This window comes from Typopeltis vanoorti, chromosome 5, assembly GCF_054136105.1.
Source record: "Typopeltis vanoorti isolate ZY-2024b chromosome 5, IOZ_Tvanoo_1.0, whole genome shotgun sequence".
Lineage (NCBI taxonomy): Eukaryota > Metazoa > Arthropoda > Arachnida > Uropygi > Thelyphonidae > Typopeltis > Typopeltis vanoorti.
In genome coordinates this window covers 170,196,989-170,218,568 of record NC_143553.1, presented here as the reverse complement: position 1 = coordinate 170,218,568, position 21,580 = coordinate 170,196,989, and the positions used below count along the sequence as shown (strand labels likewise).

The 21,580-nt window shown below is 40.9% G+C and overlaps 1 protein-coding gene across 1 annotated transcript in view; it reads left to right on the top strand.

The window, feature by feature from the left end:
* Nucleotides 1–215: 215 nt before the first annotated feature.
* LOC150107053 (RNA-binding protein 24-like) overlaps nucleotides 216–21,580 on the top strand; it is a 113,015-nt gene continuing 91,650 nt past the window's right edge. Inside the window, exon 1 of the mRNA XM_090392918.1 lies at nucleotides 216–551. Within this exon, the coding sequence (XP_090249044.1) occupies nucleotides 348–551 (204 nt within the window). The 5' untranslated portion in view covers nucleotides 216–347. The remainder of the gene's footprint in view (nucleotides 552–21,580) is intronic.

Here is a 21,580-nt window from a genome sequence, read left to right as displayed (position 1 = left end):
CACCCCGTGGGCGCGAGCTCCTCGTGCCATCCAGAGGGGAGGAGTCTCATCTCGAGCTGTCGACTGGGCCGCCTGGCAGACGCTCGCAGCAGCCAAAAATACAGTCGGACAGCTGCCGACGACACGGGACTCCTGGCATTTTGTCATTTAGCGGTGTCACCCGTCCAGCGACGGAAGCGCCCTCTAGTGGCTGCTTGTTGCGTAACGTGCAGCTATTGAAAGTTCGCGGGCCGGCGAGTGGCTTCATTGTCGCAGGAGTAATTGCGTTCCAATAACGACACTCGAATATTTTTAACGCTACCTCGAATCGTTCGCTCGTGCCGTCCAATTGACCTCCGGATAGGTCAATGATGTCAGACATCGGCGATCTCCACCAGGTCCCGGGAGGACTGCAACAAAAGGACACGACGTTCACCAAGATATTCGTCGGGGGACTCCCGTACCACACGACCGACAAGTCCCTTCGGCAGTTCTTCGAGTCTTTTGGCGAGATCGAGGAAGCAGTCGTCATCACAGATCGGCAAACAGGAAAAAGTCGAGGTTACGGTTTCGTAAGTAAACACCCCTCTCCATTACCGAAGGGTTTGTTGGGTAGCTAATGCAGTAGGGGGTCCGAGTGGGAAGTGGGGGGGGGGAGTGAGTGACGCAGTCCCTCAGCGCCAATTTTGCAGCTCTGGGTTCACAATGGATTAAGCGAACTCGCTACCACATACGAATACCCTCCACACCAACGACTTTGAACACACTCCCTCTCATACACGCACTTTCGTTATCCCCCCCCCCCCAGATATTGCGAACAGATGTTTCTCAAACTCCTCACAGATAAGTTTCCTTTGTCCTCTTTGCCTCGGTGATTCGCCAGCTACTCCCCCTGCTGAAAATCTCCGCCTTTTAATTTCACTTTTATTTCCTTCGTTTCCGAATTCCAAACTGCTTTCGCCTATTTCTTGTAACTGCCCCGAATGCAGATTTGCATGCGTGTAACGGGACACGCGTGCAACTCAGAAAACCGTAAATAACAGATGACTTCACTCAGACAGCTCGTATTTATGAACTTGGCTGCGAGTTTTGTGCTGCTCGGTAAACATTACCGAGCTGCACAAAACTCCGCATGGCGATGCCAGATGAACGTTAATCTGGTCTTAGCGTAAGGGGAAACGTTTGAGCTATTTATTTCCAGGGGGGGGGGGGATGTTTTTCATGCACCCCGTGGGAATGGACGATCAAACGCAGGTTCGTTCGTGTTTGGCATTCTGTATACGGCCCACTGCGTTGCTTAAGCTACTTCTGTATACTTTAAGCCGCTTACTTAAAAATGCATCAAAAGTTTCGGAAACTCGTCAAGTTCAATTTTTACCTTTCAGATTTCATTTAAAGCGCTCGCTTTTGAAGATTTGTTCAACCTGAGGTTTACTTGGTTTCGCAGCTGACGATATTGTCCAATTGTCCATCCCAGTAGTGTTCGAATAGCCTACAACGCAAACCGTTTCGTTGTCATTTCGCAAACACCCTCTCTGAGTCTCCGAACTCATTCGCCAACATTTTCTCTCGAAAGCACCGTTTTCTGCCTCGTTTGCATCTGCGCACAAATGCAGAAACCAAAACAATTTGGGGAGGTGTTCAAAGAAGTCCGGCCTGCTGAATTAGAGCCGCGATTACAATTTATTTACGCATTCAAGTTTTTTTTTTTTTTTAATGCAAACTTAAAGAATTTCTGCGGAATGGTGGGATCGTACGATCTTCTTTCGGAGCTGTCAGGCAGTGCCCTGAAGCGAAGTTCCTCTTGGCCACAGCATGCTCGGGTTCGCAGGGGGTACAGTAAATGGAGATAGTTTGGAAAGGTTGTTAATTTCTCCAACGAAGAAAGGGGGATCTTTAGCCCGGGGATATTCTGCAACACTTCTGAGTTAAACGCTGTTTCCAGTTAATGTGACCTTCAGCTTACCGTTTCAAAAGCAAATTCACTTCTGAAATTACTTCCCTGATTGCTTGTTTTCACGTGAATGAGTTTAAGCTCTGATGAGCCTAACTAGTTGTTTGCAAATCTCTTTGAATGTCAACCCCCCCCCCCCCAGAAAAAAAAATAAAAATGATATATACACCTCCGATCAAGGTTGGCATATCAGCTGCGGTCTCACTTTTTCCGGACATTTTGACCCCTCCCTCCCACCCATCCGTCAAAAAATATTACGGAACTTTGGATTCAAACAAAAGGAGAGAAAAAAAAGATATTTTCAGATAAAATATGCAATCCGTGATTGAAACATTTCGTGATAAATGTATTGCTATATTGGGCTAGTCAGTCACCACAAGACTACCAAATTTGGAAATCCTAAGGATAATTGGATCTGTTCGTTCGTCAACAATTTTTCGAATAATTTAAAAATTAATTTTTTTAATACGGTGCATTTTAAAAAAAAATTAAAATCTTTTCCAAAAAAAAAAAAAACGTTTTGACTACATTGTCACACTTCGTTATTGTAAATTAGCTGTACCCTTCCTCACAAAATGCCAATCACCCGTTTCTAAAGTGGACAGCGAAAGATGACCTTAAGCGTGGGCGTGTAGCTCTCTTCAGTATCAAAATTCAAAACTTGAAGTACAGAGCGTTGGGGAGAGGTCGATCTAAATGCAGTGTAATGATCTACATTATAAACAAGGGAATGTGAAATAGGCAATACAACTGTAAATAGACGTTTTTTTTTTTTTTTTTTGGGTTGTTGTTGTTCTCCCTCCTCTATATATAGCGATCTCTGGAAAACGAAGATTTAAAACGGCCTCATTTTTTTTTTTCAAAAAGTAAACACCAATAAAATATATTAGTAATAAAATTCATCCCTACGCTAATGCTGAATATCAATGAAAATGAAATAGCATTTGTCGTCTGTTTACGTTCTATCTCATTATACGTTGACTTATTTGTAATGAAATTCGTTATAGTTTTTAGTACTGAAACCGTTATAATAACGAAAATACGACACTGTTATTATAAGACCGTTACTACTAATAATGAGTATGACATATTACGCACACCACTATTATCGAAATTCAAAACTTATACATAAAAAATAAAATACCCACACAGAACATCCGGACATTATTAATATGCATGTAAACCTTACAGCACCCTCGCGGTACAGCACCCTACAGTAAATAGAAAATACATCGATATGTACAAGAAACAGATTTTTAGGCTTGGGATTGAAATAACGTTGCTCAGAATAGCTTTCTATGATTTTATTCCGGTAGGGGGAAGCTGTTAAAAGGAAAGATCTTTAGTAGCAGCCACGATAATCACAAGCAGAAAATGTCTCAATTGCCACAATGCGAGGAGCCCAAAGACCAAACTTGAGTTGTGCAATTTAAAGGCTTGCTCGTGTAGGAATGCATCCCCATTACGGTAGGGATTCGCACAACTACGCACTGATCGTTTGCACACGCGCTAATCAATAGGGCGCTCTATTAATATATCGGAAGCGGAAGTTTTGTCCGTGCGACTCCGAACTGCTAAGCCCCTTCCACACGCAGCAAACTCGCTGAAGTCACGCATGGCAGAAGGCCGTCAGACAGGAATTCGCAGACGCAATGCGTACGCCGGAGAAATGTTGTCGTTCGCCGTGGGGAAGATCGGATATAAATAGGTGCCTTTGTGAAGTGGAGGGGGTTTTTCGGGAGATAAATGCTCGCGAGGTTTGCACAAAGAAAATGCTTCGCAGTGTTAGAAAAGGATTCGCTGACAGACTCCTCGTTCAACAAACTCCGGGGGTCAAACGGTGGTTTGGTGACTCTCCTCGAAGCACCGACTTTGCCGGATGGAGGTGCGAACAAAGCTCCGATCACCTCGCCAGCGCCATTAAAGGAATGCTAATTGTGCACGTGAATAGATTGCGCAATGCTTTCTCGGACAGCAGGCCTGACGTGGCTTGGCGAAAGTTCGTAAACCGCCTCATAACCCTCTCCCAGAGGGGGTCAGTTTGGGACGTTGGCTTCGCTGAGATATTTTCAGTGCGGATCGCTTTCTACGAAGTGGTTCCTTTCCTCCCAAACTTTTCCCTCCTTCAATAAGAACTCCCAAGATTTCAGAACCAAATTTATCGTCGCAGGAGTTGCTGTATTTCTTCTTCAGGTGCCTTCCTCAACGGACCCATGGTTCCCTGGGCCTTTCCACTTGTTGAAGTGAGTATTTGCACACCTGACCATAGCCGTGAACTTCACACCGCGCCATCTGTGGTGCAAATATTTCAAATGTCACCTCATCCAGAGGATTTTCCTGGGTTTAGATGCTGCCGACTCGTAATTTCATTTGCGCACTTGAATAGCTTATTTTCCCGCTGTCTGCAGTTTTTCACATGGCATCGAAGATCCCTTAAAATACTAAATACAACCCAACAATATAAAACAAAAAGAAGTAGCAAAATACAGTGAACATGGAAAACAAAACTTCTTGTATTTCCGCTAGAAACCTTCGGGTACAGTACGCGCATTCCGCTTTCAAGGTGTTTCGTGTTCGGTGGTGACTTGTTTGTGTGAGAACTTTCATTACTTCGAGCTCTGAACTGAATAAATACGAGTTATAATTTAAACAAGCCTTTGAAGTTAGCCATTGTGAGGATATGTTTTGGTCAGCATAACTTTAAGTCGTGAAAGGTTACTTTGGTGTCTTATTTTTGAATGAAGGCTGTTTATAGAAGGGTTTTTTAACGTACATTAAAACAGTACCTTCGTGTTAGTACCGTCACCTTCCAATTCGTAAACTCTGCTCTAGGCACCAAAAATGGAAACTTTTTTTTCCAATCCACTTTTAATTTTCAAGGTGGTGGTCTCACCATTAAGGGCGATAAAAATTCCCCCACCAACCATCCACCCCCACTATGGATCGATCTGAAAGCGTATTCGCCATCCCCATTTCAATTGTTTTTCGCTTAGCGGCGCATCGAGTGAACTGTTTTCATATCGCAAATTTATTGTTCTGTTTGATATCCGGTATTTATTCAAATGAAAGGTGTCTGCAGATTACAAAGGTGGTGAGTTTGAAGCAGTTTTATGGTTGAGAAGCTTTCAACATTGGATGTTAGTTGGTTGGTTTATTTACTGTTTATTCCATATTTAAATTCTGAGTAGACTCGAGCGTAATATAATTTTCTGTGAAATACAATTGGTTTTTCAAATAGCAGCATCTGTACATGGCTTTCCCCTATTAAAGTAAGTCTTCCACCATTTCAAGATACAGTCAAAGACAACCCCAATTACGTATAAGAATTCTCTTCCGAGCTTGCGCTACTGTGTGATTAAATTAGTTGTTTCATATGTATTTGTTCAAAGAATGAAAACAGAAAGATTACCAAAACAAGCCTTCAAGTACAAGCCATTAGGAAAAAGAAAACCAGGACGTCCTCTTAAACGATTCAACGATGACTTCTAAGGCCGGAACAGGCCATGCTAGGCCTAAATCCTTGATACGCATGATGATGATATGTATTTGTTTTGGTTAATTCAAAATATATTTTTTTTCCTTTTGTTTGAAATCACTTTCTTGCAATAAATTATAGATTGACTCTCGGCTATTTCTTACTCGAAGTCAGAACTGACGTGACGCCCTCTGAATACTTGTTTAACGACATTCCCCTAATAGCGGCATTCGCCTTCACCTCTGTTTGATCTATTTTCAGACTCCTCCTTGTTCAAGCTTTAAGTTTAGCAACCGACAGGATGGTCTTTTCTCATTATTAGAAGCATTCTTCAGTAGCAATTTTTAACTGTCCGGCAGACATGGGGGTGATACAAATTCAAAAACAGATGGCTACGAAAGGAATACTTTATTGAAGTTGGATAGTTTTGTCCACTGACACATTCCCAGATGGCATTTCTGTTTCTTCGTTATCTACTTCGGGATAATTGCGACGAAAAAGCTGTGGGAATCACTTCTCAGGTTTACACTCGTGCGAGTAGTCAGTCTGCTTAAAAGCTTTGAGGGATTTCGCACGTTTTCGCTTTGATGTCGTGGGAAGGTGATGCAGACCGTTGCCGAAAAGCAAGACTGGAAACAACAATCCGCAAATATTTAGCGGTTCATAAAAAAAATCCTTTCACGAACATGTTAATAGCACAAAAGCTTCGTTTGCTGTTTTTTCATATTCGTACTTTCATTTGTGCTAAAATTTGTTGCTTATGTGGCGTGTGAAAGTAGTCCTCGCGACAAACAGACCCTGAACTTCCCCAGGAGTCATCCATACATTGCGTAATACTTTCGAGGTATAAAAATCCGAAAATCAGCTTCACACAATTTATGGAGGCCTCCTTTATGTTAGTGAAAATGTGGCGTTGCTTACTTTTTGTGGCTTCGAAGATCAGATCCCAATTATGAAACCGAACCCCTCTTACTCGCATGGCATAGTATTTGGTCCTGCTAACTTCGCGGAGGAGTTCCTCGCATGAAGTTCTGAACCTGATCCACACTTTAATGAAGGATAAGAACGACGGTTTCATCTGTGGCCAGAGAAGGACTCGCGTTAGCGGACACTAATATTTTAAACTGCAAGACGACCGATACCAAAGAAGTGTTTGCCTGTACATGTTGTTGAAGGTATTTGTAACCATTCTTCTGAGATAAATTAGAATCTTAAATGAAATGTATTGAGGGGGAAAATAAGAAAGATCACGACCACTTATTCTTATCGCATTTTTATCAAAATAAATACTATTAATAAACCTTATCTTCTTATTTCACAATGCCTTTGACTTTTTTATAAAAAGTCAAAGGTATTGGCTTTTTTAATTTTTCATAAATAAAAAAAGTAATTTAATTTAATTAAAAAAGCTTTTTTAAAAAACTGGGGTTCCCGTCTGCTAAGCCAAAATACGAGAGAATAAATGCTCTTCATTCAGAATAATGCTGGAATTAGAGGTCAGCTCTTCCTTCTCTTTCGTTCTATCTACGTTTCACGAACATCCCCATGCAGCTGTTCAAGAATCGGATTAGCAGAATCTTCTTCCTCCTTAATCACATGCTCACACAGAACACTCCTGTGCTTTAGGGGTTGCAACCTCTTGTGCGGAATTAATAATAAAACACGTAGCACCTTCACGATGTCCCAGGACTTACCGCAGGAGCCCATTCAAACCTTTTTTTTTTTACAGTCCAAATCTATTTGATCCTTTGAATGTAATTTTGTGTGCTAATTCATATACTGGTATGTCTGTTTTGTGAAATTACAAAAAAAAAAAAAAAAAAAAGGAAGAATATCCTCTCACTCCTATATGAGAATGACCAGCTCCCCTTCACTTGTAAAAGTCGTAATCAATGTTCCCCGCCTCATGATGAGATGCATTTCGTTTAGACCGAGCTGCCATGTTGTTCTTCCCGCTGTGCGGGCAGCCAACTGTTGCTGGAGATTTTTCGCGTTAAATTCATAGTGAGTTTGTCTGGCGCTTCCGTAGCATCCTCTAAAGACATTCTCTGCAGTAAAAGAAGAGGACGACAACTATTATAATCAAGTTTGCATGGAAATTGCAAACGAGCTTTTAATGGATGCCCTTCATTTGCTATTTTAATTGATTGGCGGTTGTGATCACGCATGTATCAGTTGGTAATATTAAATAGCACACATCAAAATCTTGTGTGTTCACATAAGGATTTAAACTCAAATCCTTACATCTAATCTGTCTAAAATATCGAAAACATCCTTCAAATTCCTCATTTCATATTTAGTTCAGCAAAGCAGCTGAAAACTAGTTTTTAACCAGCACGTTTTCAAGCAATTATTAAAAAAAAGTTTTTGGATTATTCATAAAAAAAAAAAAAAAAAAACTTTGGAAAATAGTTTTTCCGACCCCCCTCCTTCCTTCATATGTTCTTTAAACTTTCCGCAAGCGATACATAAAATCATTTCCACCCCCTCCACGAACCACAAATTTCATAAAAGGGTCAGTAACGTTCCTTCATCTTAGTTCTATTTTTTTAAAGTTATCAAGCGCAGATCGCTTAGACTTTGCCTACAACATCCCGGAAGTGCGAGGTTCATCAGGGCCCCACGGCTCATCCTGCCGAATAAGTTCAGCCAAAGGCACTCTTCTGTTCAAATATCTTTCATCTACTCACAATCTCTCTGGAACAACAATGTCCTTTGGAGTGGAAAAACCTGCGTTCGGATCCCCGTCTAGGATGGAAGAACCTTTAAGGACTTTTTAGCAGAAGTTGCGTTAACGGTCTCATACGGAGGTAGAGGAGTTTTGCTGAGAAATATACTTTGAAATACGGGTGAAAACTGTTATCACGTGATATTTGTGAAGTCCGAGGAAGCATTGCAGGAGGTCACTGCCCCCATCTGTGATCTAGTTTTATACGGTGTTATCCACCGCATGAAACATGAAATTATTTTCGCCCGTTACTTCGGGGTTCTCGAGCGGACTTCCCTGTTTTGTGGGAAGAGAAATTTGAGTTTTCAGGAAGGAAAAAACTCTGCTAGCTCACCACCAGATGACTAACTCATCATTCAGTTAAAAAAAAAAAAGCCCAATAAAATTGAATTTTTAGATCTTTTCCGGACTTCTTGTGTCCCTAGCTCTTTCAAGCGTGCTATTACGGTAAGAAAATATTTTTATATATAAGCACCCCCCCCCCACACACACACACTTAAATTAAAACAGAGTGTTTTAATTTATTTCCCTTTACGTCGTTTTGACTTTTTGCGTATTTTTGGTGTGCACTGAGAGGTGCAGCAAACTCAGGGACCGCCCAGGGCGGCAAAAAGTCTAGCTACGCCACTGCGTGGAGTTCCTAACCTCTTCTAGCAATTTCCCATCGACCTTTATTTGCTTTTTCATCCTCCCTTTTTTGTTTTCTTTATTATTATTATTTTTTTTACGTTCATCCCCACCCCATCCCCTTTCTTCTTCAGCACTGTTCTTTCCAGGTCTTCTTCGATAATGACTGTTGTCTCTTAGGAATGCGTGCTTTACCAAAATGACTACTCAAATGACTCGGATTCGACATTTTCCTGCATCTCTATTCATTCAAGTTATCCTTCGATGGTTTCTTCTTCTTCCTTTTACTCGCCGCATCACCTTTTCCTCTTACTTCTCACACTCTGATTTCCCTTTCCCCACTCTGGTTGTCACTCGCATGGCCTTCTCTTCGTACTTCTCACCACGTTTCACGCGATTGGACTCGCAGCAGGTTGATGCTTAAAATTTTGTTTATCCATTTACCTCCCCCCTTCGATTTATTCTCCTAGCTAAGGGGATGGATGCAGTTAGATATAATTTTCGTCACTCATACCCTTTCCATGCTTCGCTGATTCCTTTGCGCAGTTTCCCATGACGGCTCCACGCTGCCTTCTCAGCCGAGTTTCCTATAACTGCCTGTCTTCTTATACTTCCAGATGTCCCCTCTTTTAAACAAAACTGCTATCTGCTTTTTACTCTCCAAGTTCTTTTATATAACCCCCCCTCTTTCACCAGTTGGGGGCGAAACAGTTCTCAGTTACAAGAATATCTCGGATGTATCCGATATTCTTGCACTTTCAGTCTCTTCCATAATGTCTTTGTTTATAATGTTTGTGGAAGTCAGAATAAGTGACATATTCTTGGAATCCTCACAGAATCCAATCTTCCCTCTTTTTAAAAGAGGGTTTACGTCATTTATGGACTTCTCGCGATTCCAATGACAAACTGTGAATACTCAGTTTTAATATCGCCGAAACGAAGCCTGTTGGCTTTTTATATTTGAGTAACTTAATGGGTGCACCTTTTTGACAACTCGTATAGCAGAGTATATAAGTTCTTTTCGCTATACCCTTTGGTATCTATTTGGTCTAGCTACTCACTGATGAAGCCTCAATAAAGGCTGAAACCGGTCTGGGTAGTGACCTCCCACCATAATGTAATAACAGCATACATTTCCTAGGAAATGTGTCTTTACATTATGGAAAATACCAAGAATAGCGATCAGAACTTTACCACCTTTGCTGCAAGTTGCCCGAGTTTGTACTACATACTAGGACTACTTGCATTAGCTCACACTAGTAATCGCCGATACTTTTATAGTTTACTATACTATATTCGGCATGAAACTCTCTGATTCCAATCTTTGAGTTTCTTATTCGGTTTTAAAACAATGTGGGATCTAATATCCCTTAATTTAAATGAACTCAGTTTTAATTTTCAGTTCATCAATAAGTTTGGAAAGCACAAATCTGCTGCGCTGATCTCTGGGGCATCGATGACGATTCAATGCTACTGTTACTGGAACGAACAAGCTGCAGAAATGAGATTTTTAAGAGCAATTAAACGATGCACAAAATTGGATCATGTGAACAATGAAGGCATCGGAAGAGAGCTTCCTACTTACAAAGGAAATGAAAAGATAAGGAATGAAGAGAGAAATGGAAAAGCATCGATTTAGGATGGAAAGATGTCGGCTACAAAAAAAAAAGGTGGATAAATATAGACCGGAGGGGGGGGGGGGCAGCTACAACGTAGAAAGATGTGAAGCAAGAACAAGCAGATATCTAATCTTTAAAAAGAAGTGTTATTGGAATTAATTGGAACGTCACTTTAAGAAAACGGAATTCTTTCGTTTTCCTTCTGTGTGCGGGAGGCAAAGGAAGTGCTCGACCACGTGCTTCCTTACAATTCCCAAGGCGTGTCTTTTGCCACACACGCACGAAAAGCTGCAAGTTGTAACACGCAGCGCCAAAAATAAGGGGAGGGAAGTGGACTAACCCTTCTCCAGTAGCAGCACGTGCATCGCTGCTAGGATGACACTGGAAGCGGAAAGAAAGTGCACCAGGTGCAGATCCAGCTGGCAGATTGCGACTTTTTTTTTTTTTTTTTTTTAATGAATTCTGCGTCGTCGTCGTCTGTGCACCGTCCGCAGATGGTCGCCGCTGAAGTGCTACGGGAGACGCGGATGATGACTCGTCTGGTCAACTAAATGAAGCGAAGGAAATTAAACTGCCGAAAAATACTGCGGAAGTGAGTCGCTTCGGATAGAAAATAGGAATGGCGCGAGTTTTGTGTTCCGTAGAAGTGGCCGGTCGCAATCCGCGTTTGTGTTGATGTCCAGTGGGCACCGTCGCAATGGTGTCGCGAGTGATTTGAGATTTACGGCTCTACAGTGCATTTACAGGCAGCACACGGCAGGGGTCGGCAACCTTGCTAGAAGAAGAGCCATTTTTAGGCGCGTCTTGCAGCCGTACATAGCGGCATCAGTGTCGTCTTACCCTTTCATCATCCGTCTGTTTCGGGAGAGAGATGCCTCGTGCACGACAGATTTTGATGAAATTTCGTGTTCGAAGTCGTTTCCGAAATCTGTCGAGACTCTGCTGAAATCCTTGGAATGTTTAAATGGCGATCGGCTGCGGTGTGTTGTACGAAGCCTTTGAAAGGGTGGCCTTCAATGGCTTGCACTCGCCGTAATAACATACGAAAACATTTATCATGAGTTGCCGTCCCTACCTTTTGGAATATCAACAAGAATAAACAATCTTCTGGTGTTGAGCAGGCAGGCCACCATTCGATATTCTTCCTAGTCAACAACATCATCTTCATCAATATTTACAGATTTTTCAAGACCAACCAAGAAAGCGAATGCGCCCACCCAATCCACACGTTAAACGATAATCGACGGCGGGGGGGGTGGGGATAGAATGTTGTTGGGGACTGCTTTAATTCACGCCGAGTATTGAATGTGCTTCAGCGATAATCCAAAGCCGTCCTTTAACTCGTGAAATAAAATCTCGACGCGATGGAACTCGAGAAGCGCGAAACGAGGCCACTGAAGTCGTAGGACGGGGACGAACAGCAATTTAAGCGAAGCTCTTTCGTTGTGTTGCCGAGTCACGTTGCTAAAGTTCTCCGTGTGCTGCTGCTTTGTTTCGAATTCAGGCCGAAGCAGCGTAAACTGAGACTGGTGGTTTTTGGTTTTGCAAATTGTGTGAGTTTTTGTAACTCTGTTTGCTTATTCGATGGGATAAAAAAAAAAAAAAAAAAAAACAGAGTTCCCGGAGGGGAAACTTTTTTCTCCCCCCTCTTTATTAACACTGGCTAAGTCACCTTCTTTCGAAACGCCCTCAAAAAGATACTTCGCATTCTTAGACTGGATTCAAACTAATGTGTGTTTCGACCAAGGGATTCGTCCATACAAATTCATCTACGGAGGCGTCACGTCTGTGTGTGCGTGCGTGATAAGGCGATGTAGTTATTTTGCAACAAAAAAGTCAAAATTTCTCGAAGTGTTTGTTTGATTTTTACTTCAGCCCCCCCCCCCCCCCGAAGGCCGTAACATTCCCGTAGGATTATAGCCGTTGTTCGTGGGCTGTGGATTACGTAATCTGGGAATCTAAAGGCGAAACAAAGCGTTTCCAGGCCTTCGACGAGCAGTGCGGCGCAGGCGAAACCTCCACTCTGCCACACGAAGATTCAAATTCAAAGCGCAACTGGAAGAACGTCGGGATATCGTCGCGTCTTTCCATTAGAAAAGACCGACTTCGATTATCGTCATGACTGAAGGTGAGTTAGCCGATCTGGTACGAACGTCCCCCCCCCCCCCCGGAAACTCGGGTTTTTCATACTGCAAAATTGACAAATCGGTCAACGAATGCACGCCGCTTACATATGAACAGAATGCGGTTGTTGATGACGGTGGAGTGCAGTGCAGAAGGTGAACGCCGTAGCGTTAAGTGGCATAGCGAGATGAGACTTCAATGTCACGTAATAATAACGTAACGATCAGTTGGTCCACGGGCCCTCAAGTGTTATCGCACTGTTATGCAACCGGCACTGCGAGTAGTATACCGAGTGATTCCCTACACACGCCTTCAATTCAAGCGGAATTAAGGCGACCCTTTCTCTACTTATTTGCTATTTGGAATGTGTCCACGTTCTGAATCGATGCCAATTAGTAATTTCATAAAATGTTTCCTATTTGTATTTATTTCCGTGATGTTATTTCCTCTTATTTGCTTCTTGAAACATTCAGGAATTTTCTATTAATGGCAAGCTGTTATGCAATTCCTTTTTTTTTTTTTTTTTTTTTGCGAATGTTGCAGTTTCAACAATTGCTTTCCCCCCCCCTCCAGTTGGAATTTTGTTCATTCGTGTCAGCAGAAACGTCAGCTGCCCTTCTTGCTTGCTTCAGAGCGAGAGAAAACGAACGAACGCCATAGAGATAGAAAAGACTTTTACTTGGAAATGAAACGCGAGAATCGAAAAATGTTGTTGCCTTCCCTTCATCTCCCTTACAGACGGTAATCGGACCGATTTCTTCCGCATCCGAGAAGGAATCTTCGTTGTTTGGGGAAAGAAGGAGATCGCGTCTAAGAAACCATCTTCATTCTTCGTGAGAATGCTTGCAGAGAGCTTAAAGCAAGAAACCGACTCGAATTTGGAGCGCTGTTTGAACTCCGTTTGATGTAGAAACGGAAACTGGAAAACATCAGTTGCTGTGAAGGTCAAAATGAACTTACGTAAGTTCACTGACTTTTGACTTACCCTAGATTAAAATGGAGGTATTTGTTTGCTTGTTCGTAATTATTATTATTATTTTAAATCGGTAAAATGTTCAAGCCAGGAATTATTACTGCACGGATGCGTAATTCACCGGTGCTGGATTTATTAATTTATTTACAATCGAGCGGTTCCCCGTAGAAACCCGAAGTTTAGCGACGATGTTGATGAATAGCAGAAAGCGACTGATCAATCGCGCATGCCCAGTTCATGATGAAAAAATCTGATCCATCTTGTGAAGAGTTGGGGTATATGGCGGATGCTTTCCCAGTTCTGTTACTTCATGTTGCAAGAGAAGGCGAAAAATCTTCATTAAAAAAAAGTTCCCATTTTTGAAGATGCACATTTCAGGTCGCAGCTAATAAGAAAAGAAAGAACGAGCTAAAAATCAAACAAAACTCCATTATAAAAACCTCGCTCCCAATGGATTTACTAAGACCCACGGACTTAATTCCAACATGAACGATGCGAATCATCGTGTGCTACAAACAGCGCAACCCGACTTTCCTATTCACCGCCGAACCTCAGCTGCGACTACAGCTCAACTGAACTCATCTCGTTTTCCGTTTCATGCCGGGCTCAAAGGCCTATCACGACCAACTAAACTTTCCACATCACGTTATGCGTGAAGCCTTGTGCAAAGAGTGGAGCATGCGCTTTTGTCAAGTCTAATAACCCATGCCGAAGCTTCTCATAACTGAAATTTCCTAGTTTATATGATCCGCTTTGGCTCAAGACATCGTTGCCTCATTCTATCGCTTTCCTAATTCTGATGATTATGCTGATATCTTTGGTGACCTATGTTGATCACATGCAGTTTCATCACCACTAAAGTGAGATAATCTTCCTTGGAGATTTCAACGCCCACAGTTCTGATTGGTTCCCCTTCTGAGAAACCAGTCAACTTCACAGACCAAGTTGTAAGAGAAGTCGAAATGTTTGCTGTCAACAATCTGCGTTAGATTGTTAACAATCTAATGCAGATTAAGTCATCATCATACGTATCAAGGATTTAGGCCTAAGTATGGCCTGTTCCGGCCTTAGAAGTCATCGTTGAATCGTTTAAGAGGACTAGCAGTAGAGTTATGAAGCTAACATGTTTTTATATCCTCGTATGTTCTTTCTTGTGATTATATCACTTGCTTTAATAATATCATTTTTGTTCTAGTGTTTATCAAAACTTTCCAGACCCCCCTCCCACCTCGTATAATTCATAAAAATAGAAAAAATCCGTAGTCCACCAAGGTATGAATGCACTATACATTTGCAATAAAACGTTTCTTGTGTAGTTTCTCGCCACACAAAAAAAGTTCTGTGACCCAGATGATATCCTTCCAGTTGCGCTAAGAGATTGTTTTCAGCAATGAATACCGATCCCGATTGCCTTTACAATAAGCTGTCTTATTCACCTTTCATCTTTCCAGTGTGAGAGAAAGTTTGTATTTAGCCTGTTCCAAAAAGAGAGGTAAGCCAGCCATCAAATGGTCATCCCATTCCTCCTTATCTTATTACTCTCGACAGTGAGAGTAATGAGTTAAATGATCTCCTCCCCCAGTGTTGGAGGAGATCATTTAACAACCAGTTCCCTCACTACCTAACATTAATTGGTTAATTGCAGATCACCAACTGGATCTATCTATTTTCGTGTAGACCTCCTCAATAGTGCTAACCGTCTTTGGACTCAGGCCAAGGAAAAATTTGGAGAATCTCGCGTGGTCGTTCATCTCAGCCTTCTTTCCAAGTTGCCATCTTATAGTTTCTCTCCTACTCTTGGTGAGTGGATTGCCAACTTTTGCTCTTGTCGTTCACTGCATGGCATGGTGGATGGCTTTCATCTAGTTTTCTATTGATGCTGAAGTACTATAAGATTCTATGCGTTGATCCGCAGTCTCTCTTATGTATATCAATGATCTTTCATTGATGTCCAGTCCTGTTCATAGCTTTGATGGGAACTGTGCGCTTCTTTCCTCTTTGCCATTCACAGAACCTTGCAGTACTCAAGTTTCAAGATCTTCAATGTCCAATGGATTAAACACCGATCTTCTAACCATTCTCAAGCAGGGATAATTTAGTGAATTTTAATGCCACCAAAATACAATCCTCTCTTATTTCCAGTAAGGAAAACCATATCCCACTCTCCGTGACGCTTGACAACATTCTGCTCACCAAACAAGATCATTTCCCCTTTTTGGACTGACTTTTACATCGTGGCATAAACACATCCACAGCCTCTTCAACTTCAAACAGAAGTTTGTTTTACACGTTGCTTCTCTTCGGGTCAACTGCCACTAACACTTTTTAAATCGCCCAACCTTAGAATGTTGTTCTCGCAGGTGGGGTGGGTGAACTAAAAACCACTTCAGAATGACAGATTATATCCAAAATGAGAATTATTCGCTTAAATAGAAGACTTCTTTCATTGACTCCGTTTAGTTGCTTTTTCATGGATACTCTATTTCCGCATGTTCAGGTCTGTAGGTATTTCCATAGCCGTTGCTTTCAACCAACTGGCCGCCACTGTGCCTCTGCTTTTATTTCATACATGATTCCTTCTAATCATGTACGAACATGGAGACAGCTGCTGCTCAACATCCGTATAGTGATTAGCTCCAGACTCACTGAACCAGTAGCGCACTCAGGATTTAATCTTGGAGGAGGCCGAGCACTCAAGATTTAATCTTGGGGAGAGAGGGGGGGGGGAGAGCACTCATGATTTAATCTTGGGGGGGGGGGGAGTTGAGTAGACTATTTGAGAATGCACATTGCATACGACTTATGACTGAGCATCTGCAGTGATCGCCAATACCTGCGATCTCCTCTGGCTCGGCTAGGACAAACGAAGTAGCGCTCGGTCCTCAAGAGCACTACTTCGTTCGCCTTGCGTTCACAGTGGCCGTGATTCCCGAGAGCTATAGGGTATTCCCACCTTATGTGGCCGCTAATTCATAAGTAGTATAGAAATAGAAGACACAACATAAAATAAAAAAAAATGAATTTTAATTAGGAAATTATTTTTGGAAATTTTTCTAGTTTTTCCCCTTTGTCTTAGTGGGAAGGGCCCCTTGGCCCCCCTCCCTGAGTGCGTTACTGCACTGAACCAACTTCTTGTCCTCTTTCTTCAGTCCGTATACGTCTGTTCTTTCCGAATCCTTAATCCAAATATAATTTTTGGCAAGTTTAATTTAATTTATAACCAAGGGAAAAAGACGCCCGCTAAAAACTGCAGTAACATGTAGATGTGCCAATATATATATGATTTTATTATATATTATTATATATACATTATATATTTCAATAAATTGTTTCATTATTATTTCACTTGTGACTCAAGCTAGTTTAGGCCTCTAATAAGCTAGGTGATGAATAAACATGACCTAGCTTTTCATCATTAAAAACATTCACGAACATGCATGCTACAGTGGGATTCTAATACACCCCCAAGCAAACGTAGTCAGCCATTTTGTTGATAAATATAAGGAATTTATGAGAAATATCTGACGCATTATAGAGCTGGGTTCTTTACTTTTAGAGTGGTAAATGAGTGGAATAAGCTGCCAGAGTCTGTTGTGGGTGCTGTGACGGTGAGTGAGTTTCAAGGCAAGGTATGATAGATACTGTGAGAATGTCGAATAGTTGTGTGGACATGATGTTTAGCGCCTCCCTCGGTGAGTCTAAGGACTCCCTGGAGTAGCCCGTAGTAATAGTAATAATTAGTTATAATCGATTATATGTATTTCGCAGTCTACCAGTTCTTTTATTCCATGGTTATCTATTTCATTAAGCCTTTTTATCAGAGGCGTAGCTAGGGAGGGGCGGAGGGGACGGTCCGCCCCTGGCGGCACTTTGAACCTTTTTGAACTTTCGCAGTTAATTCTAAAATACAGTCTCGAGAACTCATTTCCAAATATTGTAATACTGCTGCGAATTTTCCTCACAATTGCTGTAAGTGTTGTTAGTTGTGAGAGGAGTTTTTCTAAAAAAAATAGATTAAGAATTACCTACATTACTATGAAATAGACTTCGCCAATGTCATCGACGATTTTGCTAACAGAAAAGCAAGAAAAATAACATTTTAAAATGTTGAAATTGAAGTTTTACTTCAAAAACAAAAATAGTGTTTTAATTTATTTCCCTATACGTCATTTTGACTTTTTGTAGTATTTTTGGTGTGTATTGAGAGGGGCGACAAAAGCTCTAGCTACACCACTGCTTTTTATATACTGTATTTAATATTTATATATTTCACTAGACCGTTCATCCTGTTGATTTTATTAGGCAGAATAGAGATCCGATAAACTTTTTTTTTTATCCTCATTATGATGCTTTTCTGAAATAAAAATAACGTGGAAATATAAAAATAAAAGTGCATTTGAAAACAACTAGTGGCATCGTCATTGCGTGTTCTGTTGCCAGATGTCAGTGTCGACATGCGCAGCAGAAGACACACACACAAAAAAATCTGTTTCTCGTAAACCTGTACCACGTAAGTATTTGTTTTTGTAATTCTTACTGGCAAGTTTTATTTGCTAGGAGAACTATATTTAAAAGATGTATAAGCAAAAACATACTAAATAAATAGAAGATTTTATTTTATTTTCTTATTTATATTTTTAACTAGCTTGAAACAGATTGTATACACACAATAGTAATTAAACAAGAGGTAGAGCCGAGAAGACCTTTAATGTTTGGATACCATACTGCTAGGTAAACAATTACGACGTAAAGTTGTTTGATATAAATTTAAATGATTGCCGTGTAAAAAAAAAAAAAAAAAAAAAAAAAGAAAGAAACCAGCATGTTAAGAAGCGACAAATCGGGATTTCAAAACGCAAGGCCGTGCAAATATGCATTTGGTAATGAATAATTTGCGTTTAAGTAAAGCGTGAGTGGGTCATTAGCTTCCCTACGTTACCGACCGACCTCATTTTCGCCATAACTTCTTTTCCTCGCCTTACACAAACAATTACCATCATTTTAATAATTTCTTATGTAAAATCAGTGATATCTTTAAGCGAGTCGCTGGACAATTTTTAAGAACCACGAAGTTGGTACTGAGTCACCATGTTATCTTGAAAGAAATAATACTGAAAAAGAAATAAATATTGTGACTAAAAGTGACTTACTTTTCAATATTTCCCCAGAACTACAACATTTATACAGGTGAAAAATTCTTGATAAGAATAAGAATGCTCTGTGTCTTTATTTGAATGCTATAATTACAAATGATCCTTTTGGGACGCTGCCAGTTCGAACATTTGATTTTACTGAGTTAAAACTCGGGTAAATTTATTTACTGTAGGTAGACTGAAATAGCAACACGTAAATATTTTTTAATACGCGTGTGCATACACACATAAATAAATCCAAAATGATTTATTTTGGATTTATTAAAGTACATTAAAGACATGTACTTTAATTTTCATTAAATTTTTCAGCTATTAGCTAAAAATTAGTAACAGAAATTCAGTTCAGTTTTCAAATTTTCCGAAATGATGGTGATTGCTCAGAGGCATAGAGAGGAGTATGCAGAATCTCTTGGATTCTATGTAGGTGGCATTCTCACCACCCTAAAATCTTTCAATATGTTCTTTAAAGAGAATTCTTACTGCTCATCACTGCTGGCGTTGCTTGATATAACTAGCTTCAAGCTGGTTGTAATTGTCCACTATAAGTGGACATGTTGAATCCTTAGCGATTTACAAGAATGCCACTCGCTTTCTGACAAATACAATGAAAAATAAATTCTGGAGACATTAAGATAGTTGACCCTGAAACATCTTAGAAATATTTCAGTGAACATGGTTTAGCCTAAAAGGCTAAGTCATCGCCCTTTTAATTTTCCCCCGTTTATTGTAAAATAGGCGTGGCCAACTTCATTCTGTACGAGGGCCAATATATGATGAGTGGTAGCTTCACGGGCCGCACACTCTTACACAGAACTTAAATAAAAATTAAACTCTGCATTTTTTTCAAGGCAATAGTTACATGTATTGAATTACTATATTTGTTAAATCACTTTACCACTTGGAGAACAATATAAAATACTTGTTTGATTTAAATATAAGTTGTTAAATTAAATTTAATTACACATTTCTGGTTTTTTATATGTAACACAACTTAATTGAGAACACTGTGGGCGTTCATGTGCGGCAACAAGTTCACCAAATTAGATTTTCAACGATGATGACGATATTCGTAACAAATCCTGAAGGTGCTCATCAGTCAGTCGGCTTCTTTGTGACGATTTAACCGCCCTCACAGTTGAGAAAGTGCATTCACATATGGATGTGCTTCCAAACACAGATGCAATTCTCAAGCTGAAATCACTCAATGCAGGATATTTTTCCCTTGGTACCAGTTTCCAAAAGTCAATGCCTATCTCCACCCTTAACTGGAAAAAGGGGTCACTTGAAGGTCACACAACCGAAGTAACTGACCAGGGGACACAAACTGCAACAATAACACTGTTAAGTGTGAAACTGAGTATCTGAAACGGATCACTGTAACCAGAGCAGAGCAAGTGACTTTCAACGATGCGCTACTCTGGAGCGCATAGAAATCTCCCACTCCCACTACTACAACTCGCACAGAGAAGCAGTAGATTTTATAAATTGGGTAATCTTCTTAAAGCAATTTTGATTCCGCGTTGAGAATATAAATTGTTTCCGTCATCAGAAATAATGAATATAACTAGTATATCAATCTGAAAATCTGCGGTCGAAACTAATAGCTAAATTGATAATACGGAGGCTGTTCAATAAGTTATAAGACTATATTTATACAGAAAACAGATTAGCTTTAATCGTCATCGTTTGCATGGTCTTTTTCGAAGTAACTACCGTGAGACGCGATGCATTTGTCCCAACGTTGCGTCCACTTCTTAAACACGTGTGAAAGTCCGTTTTTTGAGAGTTCTTTCAAAACCGCCTCCGCAGCTTTTACACATGCTTTGTTGCTTTCGAAATGGCGGCCTCTTAGTGGTTTTTTTTGAGCCGAGGAAACAGCCAGAAATCTCACGGTGCAAGATCAGGACTGTATGGAGGGTGTGGTATGATATCTATGTTATTCTTCTGCAAAACGTCCACTACACCACCAGCAATATATGGCCTTGCATTATCGTGGTGCAATAAGAAGCCATTCTTCAGCAATGGACGCTTCCTTTTGATGTGCTGTACCATTGTCCGTAAAACATCCGCATAGTATGAGCCGTTTACAGTATTCCCGGGTTCTACAGCGTGTTGGTAAACAATGCCTTCGTAATCAAAAAAACATTATGGTCATAACGTTACCAGCCGATTTTACAGTTTTTGCTTTCTTGGGGGTAGGCGAAGATGGATGCTTCCATTCACTGCTTTGTGGTTTCATTGTAGGGTCATAGTGATACAACCAAGCTTCATCTGCTGTAATGATGCATTTTAAGAAGTTGTCGCCTTCTTGTTCCAGTCTTTCTTTCCATTCTGTGCACACATCCACTCGATGCTGCATTTGCTCCGGTGTCAAGAGTTTGGGAATCCATCGGGCGCAAACACGTTTCAGTCCCAAATGTTCAGCCATGATTGAGTGAACACTTCCCACAGAAATATTCAGGACAACATGCAGCTGGCGTGCTGTAATGCTGCGATCCTCCTTGATGATAATCGCTGCTGTGTTGATCATCGTCTCTGTGATGGACGTTGAAGGTCTTCCCTCGCGTTCAAGGTCTTCCACATTTTGCCTTCCTTCCTTCCTTAAAAGTTTTATGCCAGCGAAAAACACTTGCCCTCGACATTGCTTCATCGTGGAAAGCTTTGCGTATCATGTTAAAAGTGTCCGATGCCGATTTTTGCAAACGCGACACAAAATTTAATCGCATAACGCTGTTCCAAGGACGCTTCCATTTTGACGACTGGTCGCGGCTCGTAGGCGTGCCGAAACAAGCTTGCGTTCAGTCACGTGACACTCTGGCACATCAGCCCATATACTATCAACCTCTTTTGTTAATACAGACAGCAACGTTTCTTTATTCCACAGAAATTAATATTGTGATGAGTGGTTTCGCGACAGTAAAATTAGTCTTATTACTTATTGAACAGCC